The sequence below is a fragment of the Puntigrus tetrazona genome, chromosome 7 (assembly GCF_018831695.1).
Source record: "Puntigrus tetrazona isolate hp1 chromosome 7, ASM1883169v1, whole genome shotgun sequence".
Taxonomy (NCBI): Eukaryota; Metazoa; Chordata; class Actinopteri; order Cypriniformes; family Cyprinidae; genus Puntigrus; species Puntigrus tetrazona.
In genome coordinates, this window is record NC_056705.1 from 2,576,586 (window position 1) to 2,593,169 (window position 16,584).

The following is a 16,584-nucleotide window of genomic DNA, read 5'->3' on the forward strand; positions in this document are numbered from 1 at the left end:
AGGCAGGAATCGTTTATGCGTCTATATATGGTAGCACTTTTGTTTTGTCTTAGGTTAACCTCTATTATTCTCATTTGTAAATCTGCTAAATTAATGTAATGTAAATCATCATGGAGTACAAGAAGCTCCCACACTGAATAGTTGACTGTGTTATGGTTTCTTGGATCTTGGACATTTACTTTATTCTGTTCTTCAGTATAAAACAGCTTTTGGGCTCCACATAGATGAAGTATAGTGCTGCTGGCAGTGGTTTAGCTTTCACCATCACAAATGAAAGTATTTTATTTTAATTTAGCGTTATAACTTTATTACTCTTTCCTTCTCTATTCTCTTCCATGTCTGTCAGAAATGGTCCAATCAGGAGTACTTACTAAAATATCTTCAGAACGGATTCAATCTGTAAAACTGTCATGTAGACAGAAAGAAGATACCATAATCTTATCATCATATATGAGGCCTTTGGCTTCATTCATTTCTTCACCATACACTGTAATTAATCACCTTTAAAATAACCAGATATTTCTTTCCTTGCTGGTTGGTTTGTTGATTTGAATTTCATGCTTATCTCATTAAACATGAATCAGACTAAAGGCAAACAATTTGATCAAAAACGCTCTTAACTTGTAAAAGTTATTCACAAATGGATTGTACTCCTTTCACGATTATAGGTTTATGCTATTCTATTTTTATCTTAATTTCTCTTTATTCTGTATGCACATAGCTGCCAATCGCTTTCAACAACAACAACAAAAAATTATTTAATGTAATATTACATAAATATGAACACATATATTTAAATATGAATATTTTGAGTTAAACAACACCAGATTTGTAGATTTCTTCTTTTTTTTTTTTTTAAAAAGAGAGAGAGGGAAATAGATTTTTTTTATGTAGCCTATTCATTTTGTGCAGTGTTGTTGAGAAACGTAAATAATTGTATTAGCGCTCGCGCTGTCCTCCCACCCGCTCCCCTCCACAAACACAGGCTGCATGCGGCATTATCGTCACCTTGAAATTTCATCTGCTATTTTCCAATTAAAAGCTTAATAGCCCTGGAAACCGAGTTCATGTGGTGAAGTTTACCGTGGCCCCCAGTTCTCAAAGTTGTGCTGCCGGGATCCCATTACGTGCTTGAATAAACCCATTTAGGAACAGAAACGGGACTCGAGGGTGCCCGGTGTTGAGTTTCACTGGACTTTAAAAGCGACGGGCATCATTTTAAGAAAGGCGCGCTGCGATTTACGCCCTGCATCGCGCGCCAAATTGCATTTAAAGTCTGTGTATATTTACCGTACGCACACAAAAAAAACTTGTTTAATGCAGTTGACATCGCTCAGTTCGTTTGATTCATTTTTTCTCCCCCCCAATCTGACCCTTCCGGAATTCATTTGGTACAAGTCCAAATAATATTGCTCAATTAACTCTTGCTGCACGTCGGACTATTCAACATTTTTCATGGGAATAAGTTAAGAGCTCATTCAAATGCAAACCACCATATTATTGTCGCCTGTGTTTAATTCGAATTCGCAGCGTGAGGTTAAACTAAATACCAAAGCGGTTGCAGGCTTTTCATGAAAAGCGCACAGCAGTTGCGTGAATTCTTCTCCGCATTCCCGGTTGATTCTTGAAATGACTGCGCCGCTGAAAGCCTCGTAAGACGTTGAAAAATCGCAACGAGTCCGAATTCAAACGACCGGTCGAAACCAAAGATTATTATTGCGTTATTTTTATTATGATCCTCTTCGTTTTCCGCAGCGCGCGTATTAATGTGAACCTGTTAAAAGATGTGGGCTATTGAATTAGTTTAAAATAATGTGAAGTGCGCCTATTAAGTTACCTTCACGTGGTCGCGCGATTAGTACATTTTATTTAGAGAATGAAGCTGAATAAATAACGTATAAGCTATAGTTAGAAAACACTAGCTTTTTAAACGAAATATTTGTTTGTGATATAGCTAAGTGTCCTTGTAAATGTGTAAAATAATAATAATAATAATAATAATAATAAATGACAGCAATGTTCTGTTGGTGCATTTCCCAGACTAACTTTTGCGCTGGTCAATTTTTAAAAATGAATTTGAAAGCTTGTGTCGGTAATTCTAAAAGCGAGGCGTCCTCCCTCCATCCAACCAGTGTCAGGGGGATGTAAATTGCTCGTGACCGTGATGTGAGAAATAGAAGTCACTCGTTAGTGCGTGTCAGATCGCCTGATGCACTTCTTTATCGCGGGGCGAAAGGTGGATCCTCGTCTTAAAGAGTCAACACCTTTCATCTCGAGTGTAGCGGAGGGGCTTGATCTCTTCACTACACTTGACAGCGCTCTTCCTCTGCATCTTATCCGACGCGCTCGCGCCTCTGGAAACGATCTGAGAAATGAATGGCTACGGATCGCCCTACCTCTACATGGGGGGCCCGGTGTCCCAGCCGAGGGCGCCCCTCCAGAGGACCCCCAAGTGCGCCCGCTGCAGGAACCACGGGGTGCTCTCCTGGCTGAAGGGGCACAAGCGTTACTGCCGTTTTAAGGACTGCACTTGCGAGAAATGCATTCTGATCATCGAGCGACAGCGGGTCATGGCGGCTCAGGTGGCGCTGAGGAGGCAGCAGGCGAACGAGAGTTTGGAGAGTTTGATCCCGGAGTCTCTGAGAGCGCTGCCGGGCATCGCGGTGGGGAGCGGGGAGCAGAGCTCGAACACGCGGCCGGGCGACATGGACCTGCGCTGGAGCTCCGAGACGGTCACCCCGAAAACACAGCAAGGTAACCGCACCGTACTCTTTTAAACTTCGTTTTAGGAACGCGTGGGAGGTTTCTCTCAAAGGAGCTATGATGATTTAATTAGAATTATCCTATTGCTTGTATTATTGGTACAAAATAAATTATAAAAACGAAACGGTACGACTGAGTTGACTCTTAAAATAACTCCACGACATCAAAAAAAAAATCTCAAATATCGAATATCTGACCGAAATGATCTTTGCAGTAGTTTCAGCAACAGTCTCACTGATCGAGAGGACACGATAACGCAGAATGCGGGCGTTTTAGTTGCCTGAAAGAATAACCCGTTTCCTAAACCGGCAAAAGTACACTTATAATAAATAATTATTAATTTTGTTCAAGACCCTTTATTCTTATTATTATGGCGTTGTTGCTGAGATTTTAACCATCGCAAACAAAATACATTTAGATACATTAGGAAAAGAAATAGCTACACCCCTACATCCTAAACGTACTGCAAATTAATTAGCATGAATGATTATGACACAAATATGTGGGGCAAGCCCACCATCGGTCATAAACGTGGATCTTTGAAACATTATTATTCTTTTTATTGTTTTCGTGTAGTGTGTGATCCTCAGTGCGCATCACGGGTATATGGTAGGCCCTGTCTGTCACTTCAGAGGAAGGTCAAGCTGAAATGCAAAGAAAGTCCCAATGAATGTGAATGTTCCCATAATAATCAGTTCGCAAACTTGTAGTTAAGTGGAATCGACGAAAGATTTTTCGGTGCCGTGGCGTCAGCTTTTTATGTGAACAGCTAATAAAGTCGCCTATTATAAATCACAGCAGTGCTGACAGGTCAATAACCTGAATGTTGCACTTCTAGCCTGCAGAATCGGACAGTGTTTGAATATAGCAGGTTAGCTGTACTTCAATGTGTTTAATGTATAGTTAAGCCCTTTTTTTTGAATGTCAGGCCTTCGAAGATTTAACTGAACGTTAGTTAGATTGACAGTTTTCTAATTATGTTGACTGTATATCGTTTTAATGTTGCTGCAGCATCACTGCATTGCCATTTTTGATTATACAGTACATAATGCTCACAAGCCCTTTGCTTGTGTGTGTTTTCCAGACCTAAATGAGGACCTGTCTGGTGAGCAGTCTGGTGGGGAGAACGGCGGTAGTGCCAGTGACAGAGAACCAGAAGCGGTCAGCTCCCCAGAGGAGTCCAAACCTAACCTGTGTTGCACCCCTGACACCTCAGACCCAACTCCCCAGGTTGAGGAGTCCCGCTTTGGCCCGTCTAAATCCGGCGCCGACCCTGAACCCAAAGCCGACAACCCCAAATACTCTCCTGAGCCCAACATCCTCATCGAAGGCCTCTCAGGCTCAGTATCTCTCCCTTTCAGTCTGAGGGCCAACCGACCTCCACTGGAGGTCCTGAAAAAGATCTTCCCAGCCCACAAACCCGCAGTCCTGGAGCTCATCCTGAAAGGCTGCGGCGGGGACCTGGTCGGAGCCATCGAGATCCTGCTCTCCAGCCGTTCTACGATGAAACCAGAAAAGGTTCTGTCCGAGAACTCGGATGCTCTGGTCCTCCCCTCAAACGGCCATCTCTTTGAGCACCCGCTCAGTTCGTACCCGGTCTCGTCTTCCAAGTGGTCGGTCGGTTCGGCCTTCCGCGTTCCCGATTCCCTGCGCTTCTCCTCAGAGCCTTCTGCTGGAGTTGTACCGGGCCCTCTTGGCATGCCGCTCCAGCACGGCTTCCCCCAGCCGCCTCGATACCCTCTCATGCTGAGAAATTCATTGAGCCGTGGCCAAGCCGGGCCCTTCGTGCACAACGACGTGACTCTGTGGAATACCATGACTTTACAGCAGCAGTATCAGCTGCGCTCGCAGTACGTCCCTCCGTTCTCAGGCCCCTCAGCCGGAGTGATCCGCAGCTCGCCGCTCCTCACCAGCAGGCCCACGGAGGAGCATCGAATCAGCATCCAGGAGGACAGCTGTCCTGTCATTGCCAAACAGAGCATGTTTGCTGCGGACGAGGAGTACGATGAAAGATCTGACTCCTCGGACTCCAGGATCCTGAACACTTCCTCCTAACTCCTCGGGCAGTTTTAATAGGTGGATGAAAAAAAAAAAAAGCACTGAAATATGTTTCGAACGGCTTCTTGAAATGATACGAAAAAATGACACTGCTCATCTAGGAGCGCATTGAAAAGATATACGGTGCATTAGTTGAGGTATTGTGTTTCTAACAGATCTGAGGTTGTTGTGCCAACTTAATCATGTGTGGAATAACGTTAGCTTTAATTTTGGGGTGGAAATCATTATGGTACTATTATTTGACCAAAAAGTCTGAATAACTTAATATATTGGAGAACACTGATCTCTATTTCCACTTTGCATGAAATGTACCGTTGATAACAGTTTAATGTAGAAATATTCCAGCAGTCCTGCATGTAAAAGTATGGCAAATAAACCTTCTATGTACTGTTATTGTCACTGTGTTTGCCTCAGTCGAATACTTATACGTATCAGATATCTGCAAAATGAAACTAACTCTTTAAAATAAAACAAAGAATTATAAAACTGTCTTAAAATATAAGTTGCCTTCGAAAATATTAAATAGCAACTCTTTATAATAATAATACTCATATAATCCCCCACAAATTCAGTTCTCATGCAAGTAACATTCATGCAGAAAGTACCGCTGCACTGCAGGCTATATCTTAATATATTTTATGTAGTAATCTACCACTAGCAATACAAAATATTCGTTTCATTGTTCTATCTTGTTTATCGTTCATAATAAAATAACATTTGCTGTTAATTATCGGATGATTTCAACTATTAAACGTAAATATGAAAAGCGTGATTATAAAATGAAAGCAATGTACGCCTGTTTTTCTGTTTGGAAAAAAAGACTTTCAAATGAATCAGAGTTAAGCGTTTATCAGTGAAATTATGAAAAATGAGCTAACTGCGCCATCTAGTGGACATTCTCAACAATAGCGAAACTTTCAATAGAAATGAGAAGTTATTCGTGGAAACGTAACCCGCACTCATAAATCTAAGGCCGATCTAAACAATGTTTAGTTTAGTTTAGTTTAGTTTGCATTTTATAATACGCAATAAAATAATAATAATTAAAATAATAATAATGAAATATATATATATATATATATATATATATATATATATATATATATTTTTTTTTTATTATTATTATTATTATTTTAATTATTATTTTATTGCGTAAAAGCGAGGCGATGATAATTATATATAAAATATAATAAATAAAAATATTATAATAAATAAAAAATATAAAAATTATATATATATATATATATATATATATATATATATATATATATATATATATATATATAATTTGTATATTTTAATTATTTTGATTTAATTGCTATCTATTCTAAAATAGATAGATATTATTCCACAGTATTATTATAATTATTATAAGTATTATTAACCATTGGAATATAGGTATTTTTGCCCTTCTGCTGCCTGAAGTAAATGGGTTCCGTGCGCCTCGCTATAAAAACATCAACAATGACTCAGTACTGTCACCTTGTGATATACCTTGCCCAAAAGAAGACACGGCTTCCTTGCATTTGTTATAATTGGCTATCTGCTATCTACAATTCGACACAGGTTATATGTTAATTATGCAAATGTTAAACAAAACATCGTTGTTAGCCTACACGACAATACGTAACTAAATGGCGTTCTGTTGTGACTTGCTGCTTATTTAAGACGCTCTGTTCGGGTTTCGTAGTGTTTATAAACGCACAACGCGATGCTAAACCAGCGGTCGCTGACTTTGCAGGTGTTGCAGTTCTATTTAACACATCTGTTGACTTAACCGAGCGACGGCTTTTGATGCCGGCATTTGAATCCGTGCCTCTAAGTCAACAAGGCCCCGCGTCCTCGCGCGCATCAGCCGGACAGACAAATGACGAGTGGTTAGGCGTTCAGCAGGCTGCACGTGTTGCCGATCCGTCAAGCGTCTTCAAATGCTAATTAACATAACAGGGAATGCAGCGATCTCCCAAATCTCTAGTCTACACACCGCTCGGGTTACACTGCAGCCGGTGACGCGCGACACACCCCGAACCAAACCAGAGGGCCTTTCTCAAATAAATATCCTCGAGGGCGTTTTGACCACGACGGGCCTAGCTATTAAGTAAACTATTGAATAACCCGACTCCCGAACAATGCAGGCTGCTAATATACACGGATATGGATCTTGCCTCTCGACGCGAGCTAGTCAGCACTCAGGCGCGGGGAAGTTAAAGATTAAAACGATAGGGTATTCTATAAATCTTCACGCGTGGGGATTTCTAAACGATAAAGACTTTTTTATTTATTTTTTTATTTTCGCCGTTTGGCATTGTCATGCGTGTTTAGAAAAGGGGAAAAGAGAAGATCAAAGCATTCCACGTGGGGAAACTGCACCCTGGGTAGCCGTTGGGTTTGCTGGCCGTAACCTTGCTAATAAATTAAGAGGGAAGAAGGGCGAGTGGCAAAGCTGCACCTGCACGGCAAACATCTTCACCACATGTGAGTAACAGAGATGAGCAAGAGCAGGCAGACAATTAACCCAAATCACCCCGTAAATACCATCCTGTTTACCTCAAGAAAAACGCCTTGACAAATCCAAAGGGATCATTTTCCCGAAATAAACTAGTACGAGCGATTTCTATTTTTATTTTTATTTTTTTTGGGTTATTTTATTTTACTTTACATTTGGTTATAATATCAAGTAGACTATATTAACCTATTGTTTTTAATAAGCTATATACGCCCATAAAAATATCTAGACTATAGACGAAAAAGGTCATGAAGTGTATCGATCATATTCTGGCCCCATATTTATTTTTTTTACGAATGAAAAAGAAACTGATGGCTTGTCCTATGCGTTTTATTAGACCCGGGTGCTATTCAGCAGACGCAATAATAAAACCTTTCCCCCCCAAAACATACATGGGTGCATACATAAATAAAATATATATATATATATATATATTAAATTAAATAAAAACGATAGGCTAGTCTCCGATCATTCAATAGCCCTTTATTATTATGAATATTATTATTTAAGGTTTTTTTTATACAATATATGTGTTAAAAGGCCACAGGCCTGTTAAATTAAAATATATATATAATCGACAAAATAGTTTACAGACCTAATAACCTTCAAATTGAGAAGGACGATTGCGGACAAAATGCCGCTCTGGATTACAAAGCCTGAAACCGTGCGCAAACGCCAACCACATATTTGTTGTTTATTCAAACCAAGCAAGCTTTAGCCTACACTCTCTCTCCCACGTCCCGCATGTGCTGCAAGCCCATCACGAACAGTAGCTGTGACATTCTTCAGTGTCAGTTGATTTTACTTTGTTTTCAGAAACATCACACATGCTAGGTCGATCGGGACAAAGAGAATAGTGTTGTGTGTAGCCTTCCCGCATGCTTAGTCGATGTTTTTTAAGTATGGCTTGTTGTGTCAACTGTCATATCACGCTCTATCTGGAGCTGAAAGCCGTGTGTAAATGCGTCCCCGACGTGTCGTGCATTGTCAACAACATCTCGGAAAGATATTAATTGGTGTAACAAGAGATCTAGTGTCTTGCTAACAGCCAAACTAATTTGTCAGACGACCGCTTCTTATCATTAAATTACAAATTGCTTTCTCAGAAGTGCGATCTTCGTGTAAATAATTATAACCTAGCGTGTTGCAGTGTAGCCAAAATACAGGCAAATGTCTTAATTAACAAGATGAGCGCTTTGACATGGACGTTGAAGCGCTTGAAGACGTGTGACGCTTTTCGAGAGTAAAGACTGTAATGCTCGTCCAGATCGTAATGGGCTAATATTGATATAATATTTATACCTTAAACAAAACAAACATAAACAAAAAACACCTGTATAGCGACGCTGTTAGGCGCATTTGAATAAAAATGAAAATCCATCGCCGGTTTTGCATTCACCAGCTGTAATTTGAATATTGTCAATTAGTGGTTACTTTAGCCACTGCGAGCACATTAACGAAATATTACAACGTAACTTGCAAAAACGCTTTTGCTGTGAAATTAAACATCATCATTTTGTTGACCAAACAAGGGTAATTTGACCCTTGTCAAAAGCATAATAAATACAAAATGCGAAAGGCGTTTATTAAGTAACCTCCAAAGTGTGACTTTTTCTCTTTTATTATTATTATTATTATTATTATTATTATTATTATTATTATTGTTATTGTTTGCTGTTTAACAATGAAGTGCCGGGTATAAGCTTGAAAAATAATTTTACATAGCCCACTGCAATAAATAAAAGCCTTTATGTATGAGCCGAGACATGGGGATTTGAAACTAGAGGTATTAAACAGCTGAACCCCCCATTGTCTTCCGTGATTAATTGATAGTTTCCTAGGAATGTTTTATTTGTAACTTCATCCCATTAAGAACTTCGTTCAGAGAGTGATTCCAGTTTCAGCCAACCAGGAGGCTCCGTTCCCATCGAGCCAATCGGGACATGCTGTCTCACGCCGTCTCCTGATTGGCTCGCTGTAAGCGGAGCTTCCCCATTGGCTGTGACGGATCTGCTGCGCGGATCTTAGAGTTGAAAGGCTGAGAGAGGCTCTCATCACGTCGCAGTGACAGATCAGGTAGAGTAAATGTCGCTCACTGATGTTTATGTGAAGGTGGCCTGATTTCCCCGGGAGCAGCTCTGGGTTCTAGTCTTATATTGATTCTTGGATATCCACTCATCCTGTTTTGGTCTACATTGTTTAGGTAAGTGTCTCTAAAAAAATCTGAATGCCACTAAAAAATATAGAAAAAAATATATAATGTAAATAAGTCAGAACGTAGGTTTAATTGGTGCTTTAATTATTATTATTATTATTATTATTATTATTTTTTTTTTTTTTTTTTAAGTTCAGTACAAGTTACAAGCTGCTGTGCTAAATTCATGAAATGTTTTGAATCTTATTTTTGGTGCATATTTATTTTGGCTCTTTGAAACCTCAAGTAGAAATGGCAATAAATAATTGACAGGTTAAATTAAATTGATGTCCTAAAATAATATAGTAATTAGTCTTTTTTTTTTCTTCTGGACAGCATCTATTTATACGCGTCCTGAAAATGACGGATCTCTCGAGCACTGAGTTTGAAATCGACGTCGAGGGCCTGGAGACGGAGAGCGACGATCAGGCGGTGTTCAGCGGCACCGGGGAGGACGACGCGGGCACCAAGGACGACGAGAAAGCCAGCCGCTTAAACCTCGGCTCTGGGGACCAGCGCAAACTGAGCCGCACTCCGAAATGCGCCCGCTGCAGGAACCACGGCGTGGTGTCGTGTCTGAAGGGGCACAAGAGATTCTGCCGGTGGAGAGACTGCCAGTGCGCGAACTGCCTGCTGGTGGTGGAGAGACAGCGCGTAATGGCTGCTCAAGTGGCACTGCGGAGACAGCAAGCGACCGAGGTGAGAGCACGGAAATTATAACGACCGTTTAGTGTTATCGGTAACCGAGGAGAACAAATGTAAGCCTAAAACCTTGAGCAAGTGAAACAAAATGGGGGGCAAGGCTGACGCTTCTGAATGTCAGCTCAGGACATCACTGTGTTGCAACGGGGAATAAAATGATAATAAACTAATTCAGAAAGCTATCATATAGAGCGAAATGGCTTACAATTCTGTATAATTCTATTTTAGGACAAAAAGGGAATATCCGGGAAGCAGATACCGGTGGAAAGACGAAGTATATATCAGCGACACATCCGCCCATCGACCATGCTGGCGAAAAGTATCTTAGAAGGTGGGTTTAAAACAATTCAACAACTCGCACGCGTACATTGAGATCTCTTCCTTGCTTCTTAATAAAAGCTGATGGTTGATCTTTCTGACCCCTTTCCTCCTTTTTAAAAATTTCACCCCTCTTTTTTTCCTCTTCTCTCAGCCTTTCTTGGACTTCTGTATCTTTCATATTAATTCACTTGGTTCCTCTCTGGATATTTTCATGGCGTAAGCTTCTCTCAAATGCAGCACATGTTTAGCTTCTCATTATACATAATAATAAAATTGTGCATAATATTACTGATGCTCAAAATGTAAAAAAAAAACAACAAAACACATTAATGTGCATACTAAAAGTGGTTTCAGTTGAATTTAGAAATTCTTAACAGAGAAATCTTGTTTGATGTTAAGTGTAAATAAAACCGAACTCATCTTTGGCAGGATATCGTCCAGTGCAGAATGACCCGTTTCTGGGTGCCAGTCCCGCTCTGCCCCCTCCTCTGAGCGACCGCATGAGGAAGAGACGAGCCTTTGCCGACAAAGAGCTGGAGACCATCATGCTGGAACGAGAGTATAAAGAACGAGAGCTTCTCGAGTCCAGCCAGCCCAGCTCTGCCTCGCTCTACCTCCCTGGCAGTATGGTCCATGCCGCTGAGTTTAACTCCTACAAGACGGCCTTCTCATCCTCCTCGGCCTCTTCCTCGGTCGAACCTTCTCCCAAAGATCTCTGTGGTTTTCTTCCGGGCTGTCTGGATCTCTCCATGCAGTATGCTGCCACAGGTGGGACGACGGCTAACGTGGAGCTCATCTCCTCCAACGTGAGCGTCGCGACCACCTACCGCCAATACCCGCTCTCTCCGCGCTTCGTGATGTGGCCGCGAGGAAGCAGCGGTATCAGCGATGCCCTCTTATACCAGCAGTGCCTCCTGAACGCCACTGCAGTCCAGAACTTGAAACCCGGAGCTGTTTGGGATCCCAAGATGATGACCTCCACCGAGAGCCACCCGCCCGAGCAGGAGCCGGCCGCTTCCAGGCTCGAGGGCTCTCGAGTGGCTCCAGAGCCGTGCGACCTCCAGCCGGGGCCCAGAGAGGCTCAGACAGGACTCGGCCAAAGCGGAAACGCCCGTTCAGCCTTCTCGCCTCCTAAGAGGGCGTACGGACAAGCTTTCCCGCCGCACGCGGGGAGCCACGATCACGTGATCAGCAGCATGAGCAAAGACACTGCCAAGCACACGCTGTCCATGAAGCTCAACTCCTTCCATTCTCTCATACAGCAGACTCTCAATGACAAGAATCCAGAGATGAGCGGGCCGTACTGTAAGGAGCTGCTGGAGGAAGCGGCGAAAAAGTTCAGGGAGGGTACTGCCAAAGACGCGGGGGCGCTCAAAAGCTCAGAAAGAGCGGGAAAGGACCTTGTAGCAAAGCCGAGGAGCACTAAGGTCACCGCAGGAGAGTCTCTGTCGTTCTCAGTGGAGGCCATATTAAAAAGACCCGCACTTTCTTTAAATCGGACATCCCAGTAAGGCTTCCCGTGAGAAAAAAAAAAGAAACGACAACAAAAAATCCTGCAAAATGACTAAAAGTACTTGCCTATTTTGTACTCACTGTATATTTATTCACACACGCATACATATATTTGATTTTTTTTTTTTTGTATAAAAATGTACATACCGTTTCAGACATGCATGTTGTACATTAAAATACATCATAATGTGTAGAGTATTTAAATGTGAATGTTAATTTTGCTACTTTAAAAGTGTCAATAAAATGAAAAAATGTTCCTATATCATGGAATTGTGATATTATTTTCACAAAGTAATTGTGTTTATATTAAAGTAGGATTTTAGTCATGATCAATAATATTCTCTTACGGTAGAACACATATTTGGAAATTTTATTTTACATGTACTTACAACATTATAATAGAACAATATGAATACAAATATTTTTTGTAAATACTATAGAACGATTATAATGACTTTGGTATGTTTTAACAAAAAACTGCTGCTTGCTGCTTTTAATTTATTTAGTTCCTGCAGTTATTATGTAATTTGTGTTTGTAGTGTGACCAACTAGCAATTAGCCAAGGTCTTACTTTTTAGATTTAAATTAGATAATTTTTACTGAAACTTTTTTTTTTTTTTCAAGTTACAACCCGTCTTTAAGAAACAAATCAGATGACTAACTTCTAAGACTTATCTAAGCATTTTAGCAGCTGGCCCCTGGCTGGATTGAGGCTTTTGCAACACTTTTTGTTGTTAATACATTCTAGAGTCAATGTAAATATTTGCAAATACTGAAAATATATAAATGTGATTCTAATTCAATGTTCAGATCTAGATAGGAATGATGAGGAATGTCTTGTGTACATTTTTATAGAAGTAAAAATATGCATTGGCTAATAAGTTTATAAAGCAACTGTGAAAAAAAAAATAGACGAATGATTCTGTTTATACTTATTCCATTTTATGTGCAAATATGAAGCACCTGCTGAAGACATTAGTTATGTCTACATGTATCACAGATGTCGTCGATGGAAACATGAGAGGTCCATAAATTGTAAAATACCTTTTACAATTCATTTTTTTAAACATTTAACTTTAGCTGATGTCAGATTATGCTGGGCCGTATGTAAATGCAGCAATCGTATGAAGACGCAGATTCAGAGAGTACAAAAAAAAGGAAAAAAATGAAGTACACAAACAATCGTTTGCTACGTTAAGCCTTGTGTCCGATTTCGTTCTCCTATGAGAAATTGTAGTGCGACTAATAAAGTGAAATAACTACACATACATTAATCGCAAAATTGAAATAGGAAATGTGAAAGATGTAAAACTAAAAGAGGTTTTGGTTGAAACGCTCGTTGCACAGTTCATTGGTTCAGATGGAATCATTTCTGGCTTCAAATGGAGCAGGGAATAGTCTCTTAGGAAAGACCTCTGCACGATATCTCCTAAAACGACTGAGAGGCTAGCATGAAATTATAGATTGACTGCAGCTGTTCTGTTAGTCAAATTCTGCTTTTTTAGAAAGAATTTAGATCTACAACCCTGAAAACATCCTGCTTAGACAATACATCATAAGAAACGACCACATCGAGGGCTGCTCGGTGCTCATTTTACCTGTTATCTCCTCACTTGTTTACTGTAAACGGCTTCTTTAAATACCTTGCGATGTGGAAAACGGGTCAGTAGTTATGCAACAGAGGATAAGATTTTTTTTGTTCGATACAGTGAAGTCAGTGAGGGTACGTAGACAACTGTAGCAGTAGGACCCTGGATCTGCAGATGTCATCAAGACTGATGAGCCCTGTTCCCATAGTGTCGGATTTAGCACATTAGCAAAGTGCCGTCACTTGCATTGCCAGCATGTTTGTTTAGTTACATTTACTAGGCCCTTATGTCAGGCCAAGTTAACATGTCTGTTTAAACACTGTTGCTACTGTAGCACATGAGGAAGGCCGGTCGGACTATGTTAACATTGGCTGGGTTTAACCTGCGGTTTAACATTTACATTTCCTTAAAGAAACAGTTCACACACAATTAAGCATTTGCTGAAACTTTACTCCCTTGAGGCCATCCGACGCGTGGATCAATTTGTTTCTTCATCAGAACAGATTTGGTGATAGTTAGCATCACATCGCTTGCTCTTCAATGAATCCTCTGCAGTTCATGGGTGCCGTCAGAATAAAAAAAATCAATCCACAAGTAATCAGTATGGCTACGTGAAGTGAAGTGAAAAGCTGCGTGTCTGTCCGACGGCACCCATTCACTGCAGAGGATCTGTTGGTGAGCAAGTGATGCAAAGCTAAATTTGATGAAGAAACAAACTCCTCTCGTTACATGCTGATGCACTTCAGGTGGGCTTTGCTAGTAGGCAGAGCTGGAAGTTGACCTGATAAAATCAGATTTTGATAAGAGACATAACAGCAAGACGAATTCTAGAAATGCAGAAAAACACAATTTACAGTAAAAAAAAAAAATAAAATAAAAAATCACATTCTTAATCAGCATTTGTTTTTAAATTCTATAAAAAAACTATACCACCCTTTAATTTGGAAGTACTTTAAGAAAAAAAACTCACCAAACGCGGTTCATTTTATGCTTAAAACAGAACAAAAATCTGTGGGTTGATATCTAACAGTGTGTAAGGAGAAAATGCAAGCGACTCTTTAACTTCATAAGTAAAATTATCTTGTTATACAAATGATTTTTACTGGAAAACAAGGCAAAACAATGATTAAAAATGTTTTGCGCCGTGTTAATAAAGCAACGAAAGTGCACTTTGGTTCATTTGCATTGCTGCACGGTTTACACCCAAAACATTTGTCTGTCCAGAGTAAGTGAGGACAACTCAAATTGGCCAGACCATGTCATTGTTCCCATGACACCTTCTTTTTTCCCTCCTGAACTCTCTCCCCAGGCTCAGAGCAAATCCATCTCCCTCTCTCTCTCTCAATCTGCTGACTTTATCACCCCAGCGCACGGACCGATGCCGCGCTGCAGGACGCTGCACTTTTAACACGCAGATCAAACAAAGACGAGTCACCGGTCCGCGGGTTTATTTTGACGTATAAAACAAATGGCATGCTGCAAATTTTGCATTGGCTTTCAGCAATGCATGAACGAAAAAAGGACAGGATCCAAATTTTGCGACCCTCATTTCAGTACCAGCAGCTTTCGTGTGGAATTCCTGCAAGGCAGCTTGTAATATAATAAGAAATGTGTAGCACAGAAGCTTTTGTCAAATTTGCGGCTCTTAATTACCATGTTTGCTAAGCTGACAGCTGATGAAGTCAATGCGGGCAGTCGAAGTTGTGTCTGCTCACACACACTCGCACACTACCACCATCCTCTATAGGTTTCCATGGTGGAAGCTTGTCAGGCAGGTTTATATCATTAACACCTGTGGGGATGTTTTTTTTTTCCCCCCCTTGCTTTCACTTACCCCTCTCTGTCAGTGTTTCAGCACATGTGCGAAGGTCTTTGTTTTACAGCCCTCACTGTATTCTCCAATAAATACGCGACAGCTGAGTATATCGAGAGTGTCGGCCCTAAACAAACCACGCTGAAAGTCTCACCTCCCCCCTTTCACGACAGGTTCATAAAGTAATCAGCCGAAGTGAGCAGAAGTGGAGCGTGTGAATTGTGAAGCAGCAAGGAATATCACTTTCAGAAGTTCATATCGAAGCCAAGCCGTGTTGCGCTTGTGGTATTTATTTAAAGGGATTATTTACATGGATCCAAACAATAGTACAGTCCTGACCTCCTGGCTGTGCTCCTGCATTTAAGCTCTCGTTTTTCGTTGTACTTTGTTCGCAACATTTCCAAGACATTCAAGTAGATAAGCAAATCGCCTCAAGTTCGATGCAAATGCTTGTAAATCCAAATGTTTGTGAAGCGCGGCCTGTAACAACATTTCGTCTTGATCTGCTCTGGTTGGCCTTGGCACGTATGTCTATGGCATGTTTTTGTATCGCTTATTCGACTGTTATTGTTGAGAGACTTTTTGTGTGATTTTAGCGTGAGTGTTTTGTATGCACAGGAGCAGCAAACTATCTTCTGTATCCAGCAATGCATGGTCTTAATTTGCTTTTCTGAAAGGAACATGGAAATCGTATGGAAATCCTTGGAGAGAGGCATCAGATTTTACTGCAAAAGTCATTTTCGAAGATCTTCGCTTAGGCTCATTTACAGTGTCCTAGCAAGGGAGCCAAGCAAAGATGCCATCGACAAAACCACAGACGACAACGTAATCGAAAATTTGACCTGTTTGGGTGGCAAGGGCTCGTTTTGCTGATTTGTTGAAGATAATTGCTTGGCTGTAACCATTGTAGACATTGAGACTTATATATATATATATATATATATATCTATACTTTTATTCAGCATGGATGTATTAAATTGATCAAAAGTCAGAGTAAGGATTTTTCTTGCGCAGCAAATCATTTTATTACTGTTTACTGCATTTCATTTGATAAATACAAGCTTGATCTGCATAAGAAACCTTTAAAAACAAAAAAAAGGGCAGATTCATTCAAAGTTGTGATTTT

General features: G+C 40.5%; 2 protein-coding genes across 3 annotated transcripts; both read left to right on the top strand.

Moving 5' to 3' along the window:
* Window positions 1-2,221: 2,221 nt before the first annotated feature.
* dmrt3a (doublesex and mab-3 related transcription factor 3a) lies at window positions 2,222-5,272 on the top strand. Its single transcript, XM_043245091.1, has 2 exons — window positions 2,222-2,754; window positions 3,848-5,272. The coding sequence occupies exons 1-2, from the start codon at window positions 2,373-2,375 to the stop codon at window positions 4,816-4,818; spliced, it is 1,353 nt and encodes a 450-aa protein (XP_043101026.1). The 5' UTR covers window positions 2,222-2,372; the 3' UTR covers window positions 4,819-5,272.
* Window positions 5,273-8,994: 3,722 nt separating this feature from the next.
* dmrt2a (doublesex and mab-3 related transcription factor 2a) lies at window positions 8,995-12,331 on the top strand. Of its 2 annotated transcripts, none has more exons than XM_043245089.1 (4): window positions 8,995-9,530; window positions 9,858-10,220; window positions 10,452-10,554; window positions 10,974-12,329. In XM_043245089.1, the coding sequence occupies exons 2-4, from the start codon at window positions 9,882-9,884 to the stop codon at window positions 12,053-12,055; spliced, it is 1,524 nt and encodes a 507-aa protein (XP_043101024.1). In that variant the 5' UTR covers window positions 8,995-9,530; window positions 9,858-9,881; the 3' UTR covers window positions 12,056-12,329. The 2 variants fall into 2 exon arrangements, with proteins under 2 accessions (XP_043101024.1, XP_043101025.1); XM_043245090.1 differs by lacking the exon at window positions 8,995-9,530 and adding an exon at window positions 10,696-10,760 and having other exon boundaries at window positions 9,910-10,220; window positions 10,974-12,331.
* The last annotated feature ends 4,253 nt before the right edge of the window (window positions 12,332-16,584 follow it).

What these genes read in the sequence shown, in the direction of transcription:
- dmrt3a (XM_043245091.1), top strand. Translation starts at nt 2,373, where the DNA reads ATGAATGGCTACGGATCGCCCTACCTCTACATGGGGGGCCCGGTGTCC. An exon ending in CACCCCGAAAACACAGCAAG is followed by an intron (nt 2,755 to 3,847) that starts GTAACCGCACCG and finishes TGTGTTTTCCAG; the next exon opens with ACCTAAATGAGGACCTGTCT.
- dmrt2a (XM_043245089.1), top strand. Translation starts at nt 9,882, where the DNA reads ATGACGGATCTCTCGAGCACTGAGTTTGAAATCGACGTCGAGGGCCTG. An exon ending in GGAGACAGCAAGCGACCGAG is followed by an intron (nt 10,221 to 10,451) that starts GTGAGAGCACGG and finishes ATTCTATTTTAG; the next exon opens with GACAAAAAGGGAATATCCGG. An exon ending in GGCGAAAAGTATCTTAGAAG is followed by an intron (nt 10,555 to 10,973) that starts GTGGGTTTAAAA and finishes CATCTTTGGCAG; the next exon opens with GATATCGTCCAGTGCAGAAT.